This window comes from Neolamprologus brichardi, chromosome 20 (assembly GCF_056152115.1).
Source record: "Neolamprologus brichardi isolate AB-2024 chromosome 20, ASM5615211v1, whole genome shotgun sequence".
Classification (NCBI taxonomy): domain Eukaryota; kingdom Metazoa; phylum Chordata; class Actinopteri; order Cichliformes; family Cichlidae; genus Neolamprologus; species Neolamprologus brichardi.
In genome coordinates this window covers 26,278,507-26,300,269 of record NC_142123.1, presented here as the reverse complement: position 1 = coordinate 26,300,269, position 21,763 = coordinate 26,278,507, and the positions used below count along the sequence as shown (strand labels likewise).

Sequence of the window (21,763 nt, the reverse complement as noted above, 5' to 3'; positions counted from 1 at the left end):
CTGGCCAAAACTAGCCATATAATAAAAAATAAGGTTCTTAGTGAGGTTGTATTGCCTCGTTGCTAAGCTAGAGGGGGTCCTAGTGCCTTGGCGGTTTCGGCGCGCGTTTGACACCCGACCTCGGGAGGAGAAACGGGTGGAGGAACTGGTGGGAGGAAGGGAAACTGCTGCTGCCGCCGCTGTTGGTGCCCTTGGCTGTTGTTTCCTGTTGCTTTTAAGAGAGACAGCTCCATTTGGACGTGCAAGGCTAACGTTTGCGAGCAGCCACCGAGTGCCATCTTTGGGATAAAGCCATAGGGTAAGTATGTAGGTAGGCTAATGATGGCTGTCCGGCTAATTAGCTTGCCTGATAGGATCCGGCTCTTGTTACGACAGTGTTCAAGCCCCGTTAGTTAGTTAATCGGTTAGACTGTTGGCGTCCGTTCGGTTAAGGCTATGTAGGAAGGTGAAATTGCAAAGCTAAGAAGCTATCTAGCTAGCTAAAGTCCGTTTCGCTATCTGCATCAGCGTTAGATTAAACCTGGTGCTGCTAGCTGTCTCTAGTTGTGTCATATTTCCACGTTTCTCCACTGTGGTCTTTGACTACTGTCAATATGTGTTTTATCTGATTAATAGGCTCTTACTTTTAAACATAGCGAATATTCTCAATTGCAAGCTCTTAGTCCATGTTCACGGAGAACCGGTTTCTTGGCGTAGAGGAAGCAGATGCTTGTTTCATGACTAACTCGCAGCTACATCCTTTGGCACGGGACGACCAGGGGCTGGTGTTTCCATCTTCGGTCAGACAAGAGGACACGAGGAAATCGTGGGAATCTGCCCCACCCGGGCCGGTCGAAGTAAACATATGTTGTTTCCGCGCCTTGGTCGTGTAGCAGCTGTTTCAAGTGTTTAGCAGTAATTTGCGTAGTGTGAAAGATGAAGACTGGTCGATGCTACTCTCATAGCATCAGCATCCTCTTGCATTTAAGTTTAAGCCTGTTGTTGTTAATTATGGGGATGTGAGGAAACCTCAGTAATCAATTTGTTTGTTTTAGGCCTAAATCATTTCTTAGACGGTGAAAAACGGTTTCTTGATTTATGTTTTTGCATATTTGTCAGACTTATATGTTTCAGATCAAACACATTTTGGTATTAGACCCCCCCCCCCCCCCCCCCCCCCAAAAAAAAAAAAAAAAAAAATCTGAGCAAATATAAAGTGGAGTTCTTAAATGATGATTTAGCTTATTAAGGACCAATAGCTATGAAAAGCTATCCAAACCTATCTGTCCCTGTGTGAAAAAGTAATTGCCCCCTAAACCTAATAACTGGTTGTGCCACACTTAGCAGCAAGAACTGCAATCAGGCATTTGCAGTAACTGGCAATGAGTCTTTCACATCATTGTGGAGGGATTTTGGGTCATTCTTCTTTGCAGAAATTGTTTAATTCAGCCACAATGAGTAATTTTCAAGCATGAGTGGCCTGTTTAAGGTTATGCCAAAACATCTGAATCAGATTTAAGACTGGCCACTCAAAAACCTTCCCATACTTAAGTGGACTATTATGAACTAATGGTCAGATAGTGTCCTTCAGAATTTTGTGGTAGTAAGCAGAATTCGTGGTTCGATCAAATTGAAAATGAACCATTGTGTTCTTTTTAGTCAGTGATGGTTTATTTATCCTGGCACCTTCCTGTGGGTGCCAGTTTTGCCCAGCCTCTTTCTTATTCCCCCCCCCCCCCCCCCCCCCCCAGACCTGCTGTTTTTCTGATGTTGTTCTTGATGCACTCTTGGAGTAATTTTGGTAGCATGACCACTCCTGGGGGAAGGTTCACCAGATTTCTTTTCCTAATTCACTTTGTCAGACATGTTCTGTTCAAGTGATTATTTTATGTATTATTATTTTAATAATAATACATATGATTTACCAAAAGGGGCTGTTACGTTACACATTGGGCAAGGTGCAAGGAGCTTTTCCCTTACTAAATGAAATCAGCATTAACAAACTGCATTTTATTTTTATTGTGTTATCTTTCTTAGTATTAGAAACTGATGATCTGAAACATCACGTGTGACAATCATGCAAAAAAATAAATAAATAAAAATCAGAACGCACTCTAGCTGATAATGCAGCCCTTGCAGCACTAGATCTTAATTTAATCTCTTAGATTTTTCTCCTGGTCTTTAAAGCTTTAGTAAAACTTTTATCCCATTAAACTAATCCCAAAGTTAAACCTTACAGTTTACTCCATTAGTGTCACACTACAATTTATGCAAAAACCTCTATCTCCAAGTATTTTATGTAACCACGTTCTTTGTCTTTTGCCGTAGTGGTGTGGCGTAATGAAAGCAGAGGAGTGAAGGAGGCAATTGTCTCAGTAAAACATTTGCAGACAAGCAGGAGACTAAGTAAGGATGCTGGAGGCGGGTGCAGACCCAGCAGGTGCAGTGGCCGAGGGAGAAGAGGAAGCGGAAGCGGAGATGGGGAGCAGGGATTTGAAGGCTGAAGTGATGCGGCTGACTCTCGAGCTTCAAGAGGCCACAGAGGAAAAGCTACAGGCAGCCCGCTACGGTCTGGTGGTGCTGGAGGAAAGTGCTGCTCTCAAGATGAAACACACACAGCTGGAAGAAGAGCATGAATCTCTCAAACTGGAGCTACAACAGCTCAGAGAGGTAGGAGCACCTAAGGCATATGTTATTTTTTTAGATTGTTTATTTATATATTTGGGGTGGCTGTAGGTCAGGATGTAGAGCAGGTCACGTACTAATTGGAAGGTTGGTGGTTCGATCCTCATCTTCTCTAGTCTGCATGCCAAATATCCTTGGGCAAGATACTAACTCCAACTCGCTGTCTGATGCATTCATCAGAGTATGAATCTGTGTGTATGTTAGATAGAAAGCACTTACATAGGAAAAGCATAGAAAAAAGTGCTTGTGTGATTGGGAAAAGCGCTGCAAAAACACCAGTCCATTTACCATATTTACCTTGTAGGCTTTCGAGGTCATCATTCCCCTGGTTTCCAGGTACAGTTTTCCTATATCACATACTTGCTGTGTGATCTTTTGTTTATATAATAAAATGTGTGCAATGAAATGCATTTCCTGTTGTAAGCTTTCACAGTAATGGTCTAATAAACAGAACTCTTGTATTTTTTGCAGGGTATTAAAATCATGACACAATGGACACCATACAAAAATTGTATTTTATAATTATCAGGTTTAACGTGTTTACATTATTGGTAGGCATAATTTAAATGCCATCAACACCATAATTGCTGCTATTATATATAAGCACAATCTCTCTAAGTTTATTCATTTTATCTTTCATAGTTGAGGAGCTGCCTTGCGGTCTAGCAGTCCTATAAAGATACCATTGTTGAGGGGTTTTTTACACGTGCCAGTGGACTATGTCATGAATTTGCCTGTTCATCCCGTCATTGTCTTTTTGTAGCTCTCACTTTCTGATAAAACAATAACAGCTCTGTTACAGTTGCATATTATACTTTGAATGTCTTGTCTTGTGATCACATGTTGAGTCAGGTTTGCCTCACATGTCATTTGATGTTGGCAGGAGAAGAGTGTTAACTGATTATGACGTTTTTGCATCCAGTTAGTCAGCATGTTGCTATTAACATATGTTAATTTGGATGTCTAAATTTGGCTGATTTTGATTCGTTATGTTAAAGCATTAAGGATTTAATAAGGTCAGAGCAGGATATTCAAGATAAAAAGATCAGGCCAATACAGCAAAGCTCAGATTGTGTTTAAACCATGCCTTTCATAGATGCATTGAAATAATGCATAGGCTTTTTATATTATAAACAATGCACTTTCCACCATTGTGGGTTTTTTTTTTTTTTTTTTTGGGGGGGGGGGGGGGGGGGGGTGAGTAAATAACCATTGTACAGTAATACTGACTTGACCATATTTACTAGATCATTTGAATCTCAATTTTAAAGGTATAAAAACTATATTAGACTCCGTTTTCATATTGCCACTGAATTTCTGCTAAAATAACTGATTAATGCAGTGTTGTTTCCATACAGAAAACTGAAGAATAGTTAGCATATTAAGAATGTTTTAACAAGTGTTTCCTAATGTAAATTTTGTCACAAATACTTATAGACCCACAAAGGTATTTGGTATTACTGGAACAGGCTTTTAAATACTGATTTATGTAAGAAACTAATCCTATAAAACTAAGTCCGGTCATGTGGGCAGATTTCTGATTTTGCAGTTATTCCATCTGCCTGTTCAAATTAAAAGGGGAAAAATGGAAAAAAAAAAAATCCTTCTTACGGGTAGTTACTGATATTAATCAATTCATCTGTATGAATAACAGTAAAAGTGGTCAGCTGGGATGCTTTATAATGCCATATAAATTTAAGTGCTGTACTGTTTCTGATTTCAGCTATTTTTAAAATCAGTGTAAACCTCCTTTTTTTGGCTATTTACCCATTTAGGTTTTGGCAGGGTTGAACTCCTGTGCTGGTCATTATGTAACCATATTATTAGTGTTCATTTAGGCATGTTTAGTAGCTTGTTTGTTTCATTAAAACCCTTAGGTGATCTTTCTTTCATTAGCACTTATTGGTGCATAGTGTGTGTCAAGGTCTGTGTTTGTGGCATGCTGTGAAAAAATGCATGTTATTGCTAGATAACTGTAATCTATTAGGGTCATAGTATAATATTGGCAAGACAAACAGAACTGCAAAAATGATGTGGAAATTGCTGTTAAGGTCCAACGTTACAGAACCATATCAGCTATTTCCTCATTGCAGTCAGGTCTCAGGCGATTAATGTCCACTGAAAACTGACAGGGAAGTGCAATTTCCTCTTCTTTGTTTACATTGTTTACATTTCTTATCTTTATAATGATATGGGTCAAATGCTATTGTTTTCCCCCAATGTGTAACACAATAGTGTGTCAAATAGTGTTTTAGAGCTGTCCTTATCAGTTTTTGTTTGTGTAAAGGCATTTGCAGATTCTGTGAGCAGCCAGAAACGTGCAGCTGCTGATGGGGAGTGCCGGGAGGAGAGCCTGCTACAGGAGACTGCCAGTAAAGAGGCTGCCATGGCAACGCGCATAGAGGAAGTTCAGACAGAGCTGAAGCAAGCACGCCTTGCTCTGGGCAATGCCCACGCAGAGATTGATAGACTTGGGGGGCTCTCCACCCAGCTGAAGAAGGTATGGTGTACTCATTCAGTACTCCCTCTTCTTGTGATAAATACAAATAAAAATTAAATCCCTATAGAGAAAATATTAGTTCTCTAGCCTAGAATTAACTGTATATCATATGTAATTGACAGTGAAGCATGTTAAGCTGTGCTTTGTACTGATTTTACTGTGGATTTTCTTTCACAGGAGTGTGAGTGTCTTGAGGCAGAGAAAGGGCACCTGAGGGATGAAATAAAGGAATATAAAGTGCGTGAGCTGCGCCAGTTGCAAGACAATGGGGAGCTAGAGGAAGAGAACATATCTCTGCAAAAGCAGGTGTCTGTGCTCAAGGAAAACCAGGTCAGTTGTCACCTTCCTTCACACAATCTTTTTTGTATAACATTATATTTATTGATTTTATTATTGAAAGAATATGAAATAAATCAATAAACAACCCCCATCTCCACTCTATATGCCCTGAGTCCCATCTGCTGCATAAATTTGAAACATTTTTTTAAAAAATTGGCAAGGGCCAGGAAGGAGCTGACGAGGAGACATGGATGTGTGAAACAGTAGTGGTCAGAATTTCTAGGGCCAGAGAGCATGTTGACACAGAAAAGCAGGTTACCTTACGTTTCTGAATTACCTGAAGTAGACTAGTGTGGTGGGGTAACTGGGAGGGTTTTAGCTAAACCTGATAATGCCCAAAGCCAGAGCTTGCTTGCTCTGCCCATCTCTCTCCTCTATCAATAACCCTAATCTCCAACTGTATGGAGAAATGAAGAGAAATAATTCAGTAAGGTTTTTGTTCCTCCACCTTCACACATGAGGAGGAAGGTAAAAAATACACTATACCACACAACATGTTTGTTGTCAAAACTTCAAAGGAGAGTAACAAAAAAGCTGCTGGTGAACAGACTGGACAGTCTAGTTGCCGGGTGAATAGTGATGCTCTTTTCACCAAATGAAGCAGCTCCCACAGCAGAGGACATGCTATTCATCTCATGACTACCTGTGTTTTTCATTAGACAGTATATTCCCATAAAACCTGCTTCCACTGAAAGCCGAATACCAAAGCCAGTTTAACATTTGTAATGCAGTGTGATTGAAAGTGTGTAATTATAGCTGTGTGTTGCACCATGGCAACCATGTTTCAGTGTAACTATTTCATGTTTCTCAAGATATTTTGGGATGTTGTGTTTTTATGTTTTTCTCATTCTAGAGGACATTATGTGCTCTGAGAATTTAGATATTTTTGTTTTAATAATTCTATGTGAGAATATTTTGTAAATATAAGCACATCTTTGGAAAATGCTCCACAGAAACTGTACTTATATGTAAACTTTTCATGTTGGTTGTTGTATTAAGCAGTTATTCCAAGTCTGCTTGATGTGCATACACATCTCTGTCAGTACTAAATTTGGGAAAAATGTATGTGACCTGTGAGTTGACTTTGAAAAAAAATATTTTGTCATCTGTATCTCTATCTGTCTGCAATATAATTTTTTTTCATATTTTTATTGAGAGACAAGTGTACATTAGTTTACAATGACAATACAATCTGTTCCCCTCACATATTTTTTTAGTTTTTCTTACATGAACAGATACGATAATACACACACACACGCTTAAATAAAATTGAAAAAACAAACAAACAAAATAAAACCTAAGAAGAAACCCAAAAGAAACACAAACAACAAACCCCAAAACACACACACAAAAAAGGGGGGGGATATGATATTAATCAGCTGGTAGAGCGTTTAATGACTTGCAATAGTTTACGAAGGGGCCCCAGCTACAATAAAATTCTCTGTATTTGCCCTTCGCCACAAGGCCTATCTTTTGCAATTTAAGAAATGACATCACATCTCTAAACCAAAAAGAAACTGAAGGTGGCTTTGAAGATTTCCAAAGGAGTAAGATGCAACGTCTAGCCAAAAGTGATGTAAAGGCTAATATTTTGAAGTGTGTAGGGTCGGTTAGACCAGTGTTGACTGGAAGCCCAAAAACAGCTAGAAAAGGGTCCATGCAGATTTGGGTCCCAAGAGCCTTGGAAAGAATAACTGAATACTGACTCCAGAAGCCATGGAGTCTTGGGCACAGAAAGAACATATGGCCTAGGTCACATGGGTGGCATGACATCTCTCACCCTGATCCATTACTTGTGGGTAAATCTCAGACAGACGAGACTTTGAATAGTAAACCCTGTACAACACCTTGAACTGGATAAGTTGTAACCTGGCACAGGACGTACTATAACGGACATTGGATACTGCTTTCTCCCATTGCTGATCCGAAAAAATTACTCCTAACTCCCGCTCCCAAGCCCCCCTAATTCTAGCTGCAATATAATTTTGAAATGAAACCACATTCATTTTCATTTAAGGGACACACTGGAAAATGAGAATCACATGAAGGGACATATGGACATGCTTTGAGTCCATTTGGCCTTTTCACACATAATGTGGTCCACATAAAAGCTAGCCAATTATTAGTCTTACTATTGTAGTAAGCTACCATATAGCCAAATAAGTACCTTTTTTAACAGCCTGAACTTGAGAACTAGTGTTAGCTTGGATTTTAATAATTCATTTTAATTCAAACATTAGTGCAATGCTGCAAATTGTGTTTTTTGAAAACATAAAATGTCTCTTGAGAAAGATACACTGGCCTTTCTTTACACTTGGTAAAAGCATAAGCTGTCCAGTTTCTTGCTTTGGTTGAAATTGTCTGCCCTCAGTATAAACTTTCCTTTTTTCTTTCATTTTGTTGCATTCTGTGTTAGCAAGCTTTTAACCTGCAAAGACCACAGCTACAGCCTGGCAGACCAGAATTTCTCAATAACTTAAAATGATATCCAGGCCAGACTAAAAATTGTCCATGACTGTACAGATTTGGCCCTTTGATGTTAACACACGTACCCTAACTGATCTTTAGCCTGTGAATCATAGAAGGACAATTTTAATATTATATTATAGCTATTTATAAGAAGCATGTATTATTTTATGTGTCTTTTATGTAAAGCTTAAGTTAGGCTTCTAAAAGCTACTGTGTTTCTAGCAAGAGCCCAGCAAACATTGTTATTAGAATTCCTAAATGGATACATTTTTATCCACCTTATTTTGACTGTTCATTTATGCTATATCAATAATAAAATTATTGGTTTGGGTGACTATGAAGTCAAACAGCGTAGTTTTCATTTGCCTACTGAAGCTGTCTGGTTGTGAGTGTAACTTTGCTAAATGCAGTGATAAGTGTATTTGCATGTTAGGGATACAATTTACATTCATTCTAAATGAGCCGAATAAAGTAACAAAGAAAGTCTTCTTGTCCTGCTTCTAATCTTATTTCAGGTTGAGTTTGAATCAATTAAGCTGGAGCTGACCCAAAAGAACGAGGAGCAGGAGGAACTGCGAGGACAGATGGAGGAAGCTGGAAGACTGAGGGAGATTGCAGAGAGGCAGCTGGATGAGGCCCTTGAAGCACTGAAGGAGGAAAGGGAGCAGAAAAACAGTTTGCGGCGGGAACTCTCTGCCTTGACCCTTAACCCCTTTGATTCTGTGGGGAACCTGGAGCTCCATTTGGAGCAGCTGGATGACAGCCAGGAAGAGGGCCAGGGTGGAGAGGGTGAAGGGGAGGATGGGGATGAGAATCAGGACAGCGGTTTTAATAACGGTCCTGGATCTTCTTCCAGTTCTGCTAACCCTCCTCACTTGGGTGGCTCCAAAAGTAACGGCCTCATCCATCGCTACTCCACCCCACGCCACAGTGATGTACTTCGTGCTCCTGCTTCTGGACTGGTCGCAGACCTGCTGAGTGAGCTACACTTTTCAGACAGTCAGAAACTAAAGCAGCAGCTCCTACAGGTGAGCAACAGAAAAACACTTACCTTTTTTTCAAATGCTTCTTTGTGGTATCCCACCGAGGACAAATGATTAAAAGGAACTAAAAAAGCAACTCCAATCCTACATGTTATTAAGAGAATGAAGTCGTTTTATGGATTGTGTACAGAGGTAACGAGAATTTGCAAACGTTTGGGTATAGAAGTGTCATTAGTTTAGTGTGGTAATACTATAGCCATCACAGTCAGTTTCAAATATCACTAAAAGTAGAAATAGGGTTTAGGGTATCATTGTTTCTCAGATGCTTGGGTGCCCATTAATAGTCTTAACAGAGTTAAGAAAAATAACACACAATAAGTTGATAATTACTTAAGCATTGTTGCTATGTTGCTTTCTTATGACCTTTTATATATGAATTTAAAAGCCTTTAAAAGGTTTAGACAGTTAATTTACTGTAGATATGTAAAATAGAAAGCTGTTATCTAGCTTGGTTATCTTTAAGTGCAACCACCTTTTTTGTGCTAAGTAAGGAGGATATACAATTTAGTCTGTGTGCTAAGCTGTTAGCAGGGCTGTCTGCCACTTCCTGCTCTAGACCACATCCGTTTTGTGATGGAGGAGGAGCATTAATATATATTGTGTATTCCATCAAGCACTTTCTCCAGCTCCCACCTGATAAAGCTTCATAAACCAAAGGGTACTTCAGAAAATGAAGAATGTCTTGAGCTGTCATTGCTCTCTATGTAATGTAAATATATTATTCATGGTGCACTTAAATCAAGAGGCTGGGTTTGAAAGTTCCTACTGAACAGATGTCGCTATTTGACATTAAAAATTTATAATGAGTAAAGGTGGTGGGGGAGAAATGTGTGTCACAGACATGTATAACCTCCCTTTTTGTTTTGAAATTAATCAACATTCAGTATTGTTCTTGTTCTGTGAACTGATGTTGATAATTACAAACTTCTCATGTTATGTTTGTGTGTACATCCAGGCAGAGCGAGAGAAGTCCAGCCTGACTAGCAAGGTGGAGGAACTGCAGATGCAGCTGGTAATGTCCAGACAGGCACTCAGTCAGCAAGAAGACAAGGTTGGCTCTCTCACCCAGCAGCTGGAAGCTGTGCAGAGTAGTCGACAACAAAGCCAAGAGGTGGATGACAAAGGAGATAATGAGACAGACAAAGATGGTGGCAATGCTGTATTTGACTATGAGGTAGACACCAAGAGCAAGGAGGTGTTGGAAGCGCGTATGCGCACGGCTAGCGAAGAGCTTCTAAAGCTGCGAGATGAACTGTCTCAGGCAGGAACACGTTATAACACCCTGGAGCAGAGATACAAGCAAGAGAAGGAGCGTTGGAGGGCTGAGGCCCAGGAGCTGGCTGACAAAATCCGTCAGTGTATCAAGTCCAGCAAGCAAGATCAAGAGCGCATCAGTGAGCTGGAGAAGGAGATTGGAGCAACACGGAAAGTAGCAAGTGATTCTGAAGGGCACTTAAGTGTTGCTCAGGAAGAGCTGCTGGCCTTCTCTGAGGAGCTGTCCAACCTGTATCACCACATCTGTGTATGCAACAACCTAACTCCCAAACGGGTCACCCTGGACTATTATCGTGATGGTGCCAGGTCAGGAGGCAGCGCCAGAAGATCACACCTCTATTCCCAGCACAGCGTCCAAAAGAAGACTCGAGCCAATGACATGTTCATTTCAAAAGCTGCAGCGTTGCAGTTTATGGGAGAAGTTGACAGTGCTGTAACCAGTGGAGACTCTCCTACTTGCCCTGGATCCCCCACCCTAGATTTCAGGGACCCTTCCAATGTTCGCAACTTAGTAGCAGTCATCCGTTGCCAGATAAAACATCTTCGGGTAAGACAAAAGTGTAGTTCTTGTGACATTTATTAATGTAGTACTCCAACACTACTTAGTTCTTTGTGAACTAAAACTTGTAACCAGTGCAAATTCTCAAACTTTTTTGCTGTAACCCTAATGCTAAAAAACAAACTTTTATTCTGGGTAAAATCCTTAACTCCTTTACAAATGTTTCACTGAACCTAATAATCTGCTCAGCCTGTTAACAGAGTTCAGTTGCTCCCATGTCTGCACAAATCCAGTGCCTGGCATGGGCTACAGTGACACGTGTGTGCGTGGCCTTGAATGTAGCGGCTTATCAGGGGTCAGAGTAGAACTGTAACCTCCTTTACACCGAAAGAAAAGACAGGGTGGTAACAAGTTTATTAACTAGAGAAGTGCATATTCTCAAACAAAAAATAAATCCTCTTTTACATGTTTGAAGATTTATTCCTGCCACTTCAGTGTTATTGTTAAGAAATGTGATCATTTTGTGATAAAGATTTTTTTTTTTTTAATCAAAATGTTGTTCCCGTTATATAAGAAATGTTATTTGCCAGACTAACTGTGCTAACCTTTATAAATATCTGTCTCTGTTCTCTCAGGTGGCAGTGGACCTTTGTCGTCAGAGGGGTGCAGTGCCCTACTCAGGGCTTAGCAGCAGTGGAGAGGCAGAGCGGGACAATGAAAACCTCTTGGAGGAAGTGTTAAAACTCAAGTCTCTTCTGAGTACCAAGAGAGAACAGATTGCTACCCTCAGGACTGTTCTCAAGGCTAACAAACAGGTAGGTCACAGTAAGCAAGTATCTGTGTTGTAATGGTTGTCTTTATCTTCAGTGTAGGGAAGTATTGTGTTAGTTCAGAAGGAGCTGAAGTTGTGAGTGTATCGGCTGTTTGGCACCAGCCCTTTGCTACAGTCTTTACAATTACTGCCCCATTCATATATGTGTAGATGGTGTTATGTCACCAGTCATGTTTATTCTCATGTACAGCATTGACATAACTTCCACACTTACCACTGTTACTCTGACAAACGTGTTTTTACAAACACCATGCCAAATATTGAAATACTATTTCTCTTTAAATCTACACAAATGCCATTTGTATAAGCATTTTCTTTCTTTTTTTTGCCTTCATCTCATCCTCCCTGTGTATGTCAGGTTGGTGATACATGTTAAAAAAAATAATTTAAATAATTTATTTTTTTAACAGAGGAAAAACTCATTTAGCATGATTGTCACCACTGACAGTTATACTAACCTCACCTGTAATGCACCTTGATACACACCGTAGCTCATTCACTGTCCGAAACAAGTCGTATGTCCCATTTATGAATAAGTAATGGCCCCTATCAATTAGTACCTATTCGGGTTGATTGTCACGGCTTGATGCAATTTTTAGGGTTTTCCATTAGGTCATAGTAAGTGTTTCCAGGGACTTTTTTTTACTATCTACTTGGCTGGGGTTCCAAGCAATCCGAGTCATTTCTAAAATGTGACGTCAACAGACTACATGCCACCAATTTGTTAGTCAGTGGCATCACAGGACATGGCTATGTTGCTATAATGACCCTACACATATTAGGTGGTACTCGATTGTAATGAAAACGAATCAAGCCAAGTTGAGCCAATCCAAGTAAGTACTAAAGGAAAAAGGGCTTAAAGGTCTCTTGGAATGAGCCTTGTTTAGAATTGAGGCCAACTAATGTCATTTGATCTTTAATTCTTTTGTGTCTAAGGTCAGTGTTTGTAGTTTTGCTGCTTGACATTAAAATCAAGCTTTTCTATACTTTCCCACTTTCACTCATAGAAGGCAGGCTTCATTGTTTTTTGTTTTTGTTTTGTTATATGAACATAATTTTGAGAATAGCTACCTTGGTTTACACAGATTGTCTGAAAATTAACCTTGCCTTTGCTAATATTTAACCATTAGTCTGTGTTAGATATAAGTTATAAGATAAAAGAGTTGTCATCTCTTGTTAGGGTTAATTTATGGTACAGTTAGTTATTTGTCTGAGAGTTGCTTTCGCCACAAGTAAGAGAAGTGTGAGAGGACAAAAAATTAGTGATCAACAAATTCAGCACAAGAATCAGAGAGGGTGGCTGCAGTGGACACTTTTTGTTTGTTTGTTTGTTTTTAACACTTTGTTTTGCTTCAACTCTTTATATTTTATAAATTCACTTAGTTGTTTCTGACACTGCCCCCTGGTGACAGTAAAGAGTTACGACATGTAGGCCTTGGTCTGCACAGCTGTCCTAATGCTGTGTTCTGTTTATCTCAGGAGTCAGACGTCAAAGCTGGGGATGACGTAACTCCTTAGTCAAGTGTGTTCCAGTAATACTCGGTTTCTCATTGCTTTGCTGAATTTTTTTTGCTTTTTAGCAAGATCGAGTCATTCATGCATCACTAACCTTTTTTTTTTTTTCTTTGCGCTGTGCTGTGTCAGAGCTATGCATATGGCTTCATTAGCAAGTCGTAAATACACAGCAGTGACAGAACAAATTGCAAGTTATACAATTTTACCTTTTAACTTTACATTTATTGCCGTCATCTTGGATTGTTCAGTCAAGCTTGGTGGGGATGCTCAGACTTTGAAAAATTGTGACTGGGAACTCAGGAATTCAGATTTCTGACTTCAACTGGAATACAATAATACGTTATGTGTAGGATCACCATACAAGTATGTTGGAACCCTTAATAGGCCTCTAGTCAACCAATGAAAATCTTGAGTGAAATTGTTAATCTGAAATCCTCAGATTAACTAAAACTGGCCACAGTCCACTGAGTGCATTTTGCTTAGCCTTATTATAATAAGCAGGGATTGGTACTGGAGACTGGCGGTAAATCCCAGTAACAGTACCAGACACACCATCACTTAAGTATCAATAAGCACTCAGACAAATATTGCTGCTATCATTGATTATGCAAAATAAATTCATTCTAACACACAGTTTTCTTATTATGACAAAGCTGCTGGTTTTGTGTTTACTGTCACCAGCAACTTCGAAGTTGCTGGTGACAGTAAACATGACACTTAAAGTAAAAGTTTGCTGTGAAAAGATTTCAGTGTTGAGTTGATTGCTGAGCTTTGATGTGCAAGCTGCTTTTTGCAAAGTTCATGCGCAGTATTTTTTTATCCTCGTTTATAATAACACACAGCCGCACTAACTATTGCTTTTACTTTTGTCTGTTACTTTGGTGCCAACTCCAAGTAAATTTAAAGCAAACATAACATTAAAAAAAGTTTGACATAGCACTTCCCGTTAGGTTGAGTAAGTAAAAAAGTTGGAAAAACAATTGCTACTCACAGATACAGCCAACAATAATAAAATAATCCTGTAACTATATTGATGTTGTGCATTTCCCCATTTAAAAGTACTTCAGAAAATTGTCTGCTCACTGAGAATTAGGTCAAGTGAGAGAGCATGTTGCTGAAAGCACTGACCAGTCCAACTGGAGACGCCAAACGTGCTTGTTATATAACTCACTTTGCAGGAGTATTATCCATGCATAATCTCACATAAGCAGTATGGGTGACCTGCCTCATCAATGTCTTGTCTAGACAGTCCCCTGGACCCACATGATTGTCCACCTTGAGTACATCAGCCTCTCCTCTGATGTGACATAGCACATCAGAGGAGAGGTTGAACTCTCTTTCCCTCTTCCCTTTGTGCTATGTTCAGCATTGCATGACCTGTTTCTGTCATTACCTGAACTGTCAGTCCTGTATACACACATGCGCACACTTAAGGTAATCTGTTTGATGGGCCAGTGGTCACTGATAATAGTTTTCCTTCTCAAGTCTGTTGACATTAGCTGTCCACTGGTGCCTCTGATGTAATCAAACCATTTCCACATGAGATTGTTACACTGATATTTGTATTTGGAGAACAGATAAGTAAAAAGCAATCCCATTAGTGGGGCAAACGTGATTTAGAACAAACTATTTGCTTAAGATACAGCGTGTTTAAACTATAGAGTCATATTATTGATTTTGTGCCTTCTTCATAATAGTGATTTTTCTTTTCATTGATCTTTAAAACTCTGACCGAGATTGCTGTTTAACAGGAAATTTGGTAATCACATAGGACAGGAACAGTTGAGCTGTCACTGAAGCTACTCAAATCTAAGGAATTTGACCCTAAATTCTTGGCCGGCATTTATTATCGCATGCAAGTGTCTCCAGAGAATTCCTAGTTTTAAAAGAAGTGCATAATTTTAAATAATGTGTTTTCATACCAGCAACAGATCATAACATGCTTTTAAAACCCCATTTTGATAGTAAATGATATTTTTGTTATTGCAGACTGCAGAGTTGGCCTTATCCAATTTGAAAACAAAGTATGAGACGGAGAAGAGTATGGTGTCAGAGACCATGATGAAGCTCCGAAATGAGCTCAAAGCCCTGAAGGAGGACGCTGCCACCTTCTCTTCTCTTCGAGTCATGTTCGCCAGCCGGTAAGCTTTCATTTCATGTGATTTGAAGCAAAACACATTACTGACTCAGGGAGGACAAATATAACACAATCATATATTTAATAAAGTTTTTTAAAACATTTAAAAAACTGCTTTAAAATGTCTTAAAACTGGATTGTATTTGGCTCTGTACTAGTGGTTTTAAGGCTTATTAGTTGTGCTCTTGCTGAGGTACAGCTTTTGCTTTCACTCGTGTAATGAGCTTACCATGCTTATTACGCCTATGGACAATCCACTAGTTCACGTGAAGATTACAAACCACATGCTTTATCCTGTGCTAATGGGGCGGGGTGGGGGGGTGGTGTTGATCAAGCAAGGTCACCTTTAAGAAAGACTTTTAACGTTTGTAGGACTTGGGTTTGACTATAAACACCACCATGCTATCAAGGGGAAGATGTTAAGAGTTAAACATACAGATCATAACACTTGACTCACTAACCTCTTCTTTGCGGTGTTTTTATTTGGGATTTGTATTAGTGCACTAATTATTATTTTCTGTTTTTAGTGATTGTGTTATGTGTTGCCAAAGTGCCCTGAGAAGGTTCTTGGCCATGTATTAGACCGTCTAGGCCCTTTCCAGACAGTTGTTATCCCTAAGAAGGATTGAAGAAGAGCCAGTAATGAAGGGCTGCTACTGTCTGTTCCAATAGGATAGAGATTACAGCTTTATAAAAAGATATTTGCTTAGAATCAGGTTCAGTGGAGCCATCATGTGGATAGCTAGTATGAGTGCATCTCTACAGTATATGAAAATAAGGGTGTATTACTCATTTTAAACATACTTTTACTATTTACTTACATTTTCCAGTTAGCATCGTTCCCAGTTGCCAGTGAATGAATGAATTGAAGCTTTTCCAACATTATTTATCTCAGTTTGATATCAATGTTAATTTATTTATTTTAACTACAAAAAATAATCCGTGGGAAAAGATTTTTGCTTTTGTAACTTGTGATAGCTTGTGATATTTTTAATGATTTGTTAGCCTGTAAAATTAACCAATAATAACAATAATCTTCAGTTGCAATCCCTGCTGGTGTTTGATGTTTGCATTTAACACACTATAAGTCGTGTTAAGCATGTATTTCTATGCCTCTGGCTTTATTTCTTGCTGCATGTTGCATCTCTCAGGTGTGATCAGTATGTGACCCAGCTGGATGAGATGCAGAGGCAGCTAGCTGCTGCTGAGGATGAGAAGAAGACACTGAATTCTCTTCTGCGTATGGCCATCCAGCAGAAGCTGGCTCTTACTCAACGTTTGGAGGACCTGGAGGCCCCTATGTCTCCACACAGCTTAAACAGCAGCCCCCGTCGCTCTCGGGCCAAAGAGCTTGCTACCAAGTCAGGCCGTGCCCCTCGGAGCCCCAGAAGCAGTCCCGCCCGGCCTCCATTGAGGAGCAGTCCACGGTCTAGCCCCGTTCCTGCTACTCACCACCTGCGATCTCTAACTAGAAGCCTCCACACAAGCCCTGTAAGAACCCCTCTTTCTCTTTATCCTGACAACTCCAGCCAAACCAGCAGCCGCTCACGCGGAAGCAAGGGTCTCCAAAGAGATGCCACCTTTATTAGAAGTCATAGTGTCAGTGATGTTTGTAACACAGAGTTGAATCGTGGTTTTTCCCTGACCTATAAAGGCTCCACCAGTTCTGTGAACAGTGATTTAAGCTCTAAAATGTATGTGAGTGAATCAAAAAAGGCAGCATCAGTCCGGAGAGCTTCTGTCCCTTTACGTCAGGACACTTTCATCACAACTCGTGTTGTACCTGCCTCTTCTGCCAGACTGAAGTCTTCTTTGTTTTCTTCTTCTATAGATAAACTAACCTCTTCTAAAATGGTGTGTGTGTATGCTAACACCAGTGAAGCATGGGGTGAAAGCCAACAAAATCATGATCTAAACCCTAAATCAGATGTTTCTGTGAGGAGAAAGCAGTCAGGTCGCAGGTCTAATTCTGTACAAGCAGCAGCAGCATGCCATAACACGTATCTGTCAGACTCTGCACAGTTCAATTCAAGTCCGTCAAGGGCCCAGGCAGTCACATCACACTCTGTTAACAATTCAGCAAGTAGAACCAGGATGACTGGAATCTGTAGAGAGTCTAGACAAAGATCATTTACATCTACAAGTAGAAACACAGAGGAATTGCACACTAATGCCAGTAAGAGCTCTGGTAATAAAGCTACATCTTCTAGGGCTCGGAGCTCACACTCTAAATCATCAAGGAGACAATAAAAAAATAAACGTAAATTAGCCAGCAGATCTAAGCTATCGAACTGGTTTACACACTATATTGGTAAAAGTATTGGACCACACTAAATTCAGGTTTTTTCAGTCCCATTGCCACAGGAGTGTAAATTACAGCCCAGCCATGCAGTCTGCCTTTTCAAACATTTGAGAAACTGTGATGAGTTGCTACTGTTGGAACAAGTGAGTTCATGAAATTTCTTTTCTCCTAAATATTCCACAATTAGCTGTAAGTGGTATTTTTGCAAAGTGGAAGTTTTTGGGAACCAAAGCAACTCAGTCACAAAGTGGCTGACCATGTAAAGGTGGTCTCACTGAGTGCTGAGCAACACAGCATACAAAAGTCACCAATGCTCTGTTGACGCAGTAACTGACGAGCTCCAAACCTCCTCTGGCATTAACCTCGGCAAAATAACTGTGTACTGGGATAATCATGCCAATGGTTTCCATTACAGAGCAGCTCCTGTAGGTCCAGTGTGTGCAGGGCCCAGTTCTTTTGTCCATATAGTGTTTCTCTATAACAAGTTTTAAATAAGAGACTAATAAACTATCATTGATATCAATGAACTAGAGGGCACTGAAAGAACACATGCTTCAACGTTAGCAGTTTTTAAAAAGGCTTTTCCAAAATTGAAAGCGTACTTCCAGCGCCAAGACTCCATCTTCATATTTCCTAACATGTGAATTGTTATGCTGTTTGCATAACAGACCAAACAAACAAACAAACAACTTTGATCAAATACCTTCTCATTGCTTGCTTTTATCTTGAACAATCTTGTTTTTGCACAGCTTTAGTTTAGGGTTAGTGTTTAGTTTGGTTAAGATTTTTGCTTATTTTAACTGATCACCCCTAAATTGCTAACCTTTTGTGCTCTATGTTGTATTGATCTGTTTATCCTTATAATTTACCCTTACCATTTTCCACTAAACTTTTTAAAGTTCTTAAGTCAAACTAAATATTTTTTTTTCCTTTTTGTCTCTGTCTCACCTTGTCTTTGTAGCGCTGAAACACTCCTCCCATTACTCCAAAACCCTTCTTCTCCATAAGGACCTGTCTTCATGTTGACTCCTTGGCTCCCTCCTCCTTCCCTGACCTGAGACATCCTGTCCATCCCAGATATGATGCTACATTCCCCACTCTACCTACCAGAACCGTGGACTGGGGGAAAAAAAAGTATTTAAAAAAAACAAAACAAAAAAAAGCTCTCATCCCACCCTTTTGGTCTTCTCTGCTTGGAGTGGAGAAGCCTGCATGCAGCCCGAAGAAGGATGAAGAGACAAATGTGCTGCTCATTTCTTTGTGAAGTCATAACCTGTCTTGTCCAAAGTGGTTCCAACTTCCATCTGGTCCTGTTCAAGGCTTTGTGTTGTGCTGAACCATTGGCAGTATTTATTTCAGAGACTCTCCTTGTACAATATTTACTGTCCTCAGACTTTGATTCAAGGCTATGATCTGTTCTCTGAAGGCTCTATGTCTTACATTCTTGCCTTTAGTCTGGCTTGATGGTCAGGCCCATCTGGCGTCTTTTAGTGTTGGTAAACCATTAGATGATCTGTGGTAGCTCTCCCAGGTAGTTTTTTATAGAACACTGCAGCCTTACCAATAGTCTTACCTTAAAAGTAGAGCTTATTGTTGTCTTGAGATTCTTCCTTTTACTGGTGGTGCAGTTACATGCTCTTTCTATTACGCCATTTCTGGTTCTTAGATTTCAGGCACACCCTTTAAAGAGAGGTCAGTAAACATGACATTTCATATGGAAAATATCAGCCATACATTCATCACCTCAGTTCAGACACTGAGTGGTGAGATGCATGATTTGGGAAATCTGTAATGTGCATCTTTGCAAACTATGCAGACCAAGTCAGGACAGTGCCTCTATACAATCTACTGTTTTAGGCTTTGGGCTTTGAAACCTAGCCTCATTTTCCATTACCAATGGCTGGCTGCAGCTATTTTACAACAGCTATTTGCATCTCTTAATATAAGAAGATTTTGGAAGTCACTGTCTTACATCATTAGAACAAAGTGGCCTGGTTTCCCCTAAACCTTTTAGTAAAATCCTCCATTGTCATTTCTCTTCATTACTGTGACAACATTTCCCATTCGATATCTGCTTTCTCTTTGCTCCTTTGAACAGCTACAATATTCATGTTTTGTATTTCATAACATAATGTCATCATGCTTTTTGTGCCACCAAAATAAATGAATAGTAATAACCTAGCATCATCCACAGCAAGCAGGCTGCTTCTCTACAGCATGTGTTGTTTTCAGTTTGAAATGCTAATACCAGGTATTGCTGGGGTTCTGCTTATAGAAAGTAGAAATAAATACTGATACCCAATCATTTAAAAAGCATTACATTGAAGTTTGCATCTATTTGCACATTATGGCTTAGAATCAAGAATAAATAAATCTGAAAAAGCCGCTTCATTTAAAGTGTGTGGGAACTCAGACATGACACTGCTTTGCTAAAGGATTGCAATGAAGAATAGCATGTAAATGTACATGTGTCACTTGATACCTCTAAAGGGACTGCTTAAAGAGCAGTATGATGTATGGACTTTGACTTGAAGACAGCATTGCACAGGTTGACATTGGCACTGTAACCTCACCTTTTTTTCACTGAAGGCAACTTACAATGTATTAAACTGACTTAACGCGACCAATCGTGGTCCTTTCAATCGCATTTGGGAAAAGCTGTTTGAAAACAGAAATTAATACTAGAAAATGTTGACACTTACTAAAGCTCAACTTCCCTCTTACTAATTTACTAGAAGAAGCCGCATCCTGCTGATGGGGTTTTATTTTTGGTTAGCTGGTGTTTTGTTTTGTTTTGGTTTTTTTGTGCCTTGATTTTGGTCTTGTCTGCTGTTTCAGAAAGTATCACATTTTCTAAATGGAGGCTAAAGTTCAACACTGTAGTTGTATTTTTTTAATGTTTTAATTATTTTAAATAAACTCACTGAGCAGGGTTAGCACTGAAAAAAGTGATATCTCATTTTGGTTAAGTATTTTCACTTTTTAGCTAGCATGCCTTGTATTTATTAATCATGTTACCTCATTAAGAATTAAGTAATAACTTAAATGAATCAAGCTGATTAATATTTCAGACAACTGTTACAACTACTGAACTTTCTTTTAATATTCTGAATACATTTGGACCTAGTGTATCAAAGATTGTAGACTGCCGGGGTAGCTCCTCCATTTATTTATTGAAGTTATGTCCACACACTCTGGCTAAAAAGTGAAAATACTTTAACATAATGTCATTTTCACACTGAAGGTTGTAAATTGATTTAAGTCACTCTGTGCAGATGTGTGTATAATTTAATTGCCACTCTTGTATAATATTTTAACTGTATTTATGTGGTCGGCATTCTGTGTAAATTGTTGACAAGCACACACTCCACATAACACATTTGAGGTCCTCAACTTTTTATGTGTATGCAAAGTTGACCTTTCATTGACCTTCTATCCACTTTTGTCATGAAGAATAAAAACAAGCCAACACCGTATAGTGCTCATGGTTTTGATTGAGTGACTTTTGTATTTTTCTTATACTACACTTATGGGGGAAAGGAGTCTGTGCAGTCCTGTGAAAAACGAAGTACACCCCATAATTCAATAGTTTGTAGTTGAATTATGAATTGACACTACCATGTCATGGTGCTGATATGTGATGCTGGGCATTGTGGGCAAATGTCTCCATTTTGGTATCCATCTACAGTAGATTGCTCCAGAAGTCTTGTTTTTTCAGATGTAGCTTTACAAACCTAAACCATACTGCTTTGTTCTAATTAGAGAGAAGATGCTTTCTTTTGGCTGTCCTTCCAAACAAGTCATACCTGTTCAGTCTTTCCCTAATTAAGCTGTCATGCAGTAAGTCATTGCTAACACTCTGTAGAGTCAAAGCTGTTGCTCTTGGGGTTTGTTTTTTTTTTTGCAGTTTCTCTGGGAAGTGCACAGTCTGATGATCTGTGTAATGCTCAGTCCTGCAAACTGCCATAACTTCTGCTTTTATAGAGATGGTCACACTTGGTGATTAATTGTGTGTATCTCATTAACAGTGCCTTGCAGCTGTTTTCAATTCTTTCTTTGAATTCAAGTCTTTCAATTCCTATGGAAACAGGAGCATGCCCCACATAGCTTTTCACAGGACTTTCCATAGTCTTGTAAAAGTGTTCCTTTTCACATGCCTGCATGCACGTATATCCTGTCAGTTTATTA

The 21,763-nt window shown here is 39.4% G+C and overlaps 1 protein-coding gene across 2 annotated transcripts; it reads left to right on the top strand.

Annotated features, from left to right (window-relative positions):
- The first annotated feature begins 76 nt into the window (after positions 1-76).
- Positions 77-21,049, top strand: zgc:162200 (protein bicaudal D homolog 2). 2 transcript variants are annotated; one of them, XM_006794167.2, is made up of 10 exons: positions 77-298; positions 2,308-2,649; positions 4,952-5,164; positions 5,342-5,494; positions 8,488-9,000; positions 9,971-10,837; positions 11,425-11,604; positions 15,126-15,277; positions 16,425-16,764; positions 18,537-21,049. In XM_006794167.2, the coding sequence occupies exons 2-10, from the start codon at positions 2,392-2,394 to the stop codon at positions 18,540-18,542; spliced, it is 2,682 nt and encodes an 893-aa protein (XP_006794230.1). In that variant the 5' UTR covers positions 77-298; positions 2,308-2,391; the 3' UTR covers positions 18,543-21,049. The 2 variants fall into 2 exon arrangements, with proteins under 2 accessions (XP_006794230.1, XP_087690598.1); XM_087834472.1 differs by lacking the exon at positions 18,537-21,049 and having other exon boundaries at positions 16,425-17,971.
- Positions 21,050-21,763: the final 714 nt, after the last annotated feature.

What these genes read in the sequence shown, in the direction of transcription:
- zgc:162200 (XM_087834472.1), top strand. Translation starts at nt 2,392, where the DNA reads ATGCTGGAGGCGGGTGCAGACCCAGCAGGTGCAGTGGCCGAGGGAGAA. An exon ending in TAAAGCAGCAGCTCCTACAG is followed by an intron (nt 9,001 to 9,970) that starts GTGAGCAACAGA and finishes GTGTACATCCAG; the next exon opens with GCAGAGCGAGAGAAGTCCAG. An exon ending in GCCAGATAAAACATCTTCGG is followed by an intron (nt 10,838 to 11,424) that starts GTAAGACAAAAG and finishes CTGTTCTCTCAG; the next exon opens with GTGGCAGTGGACCTTTGTCG.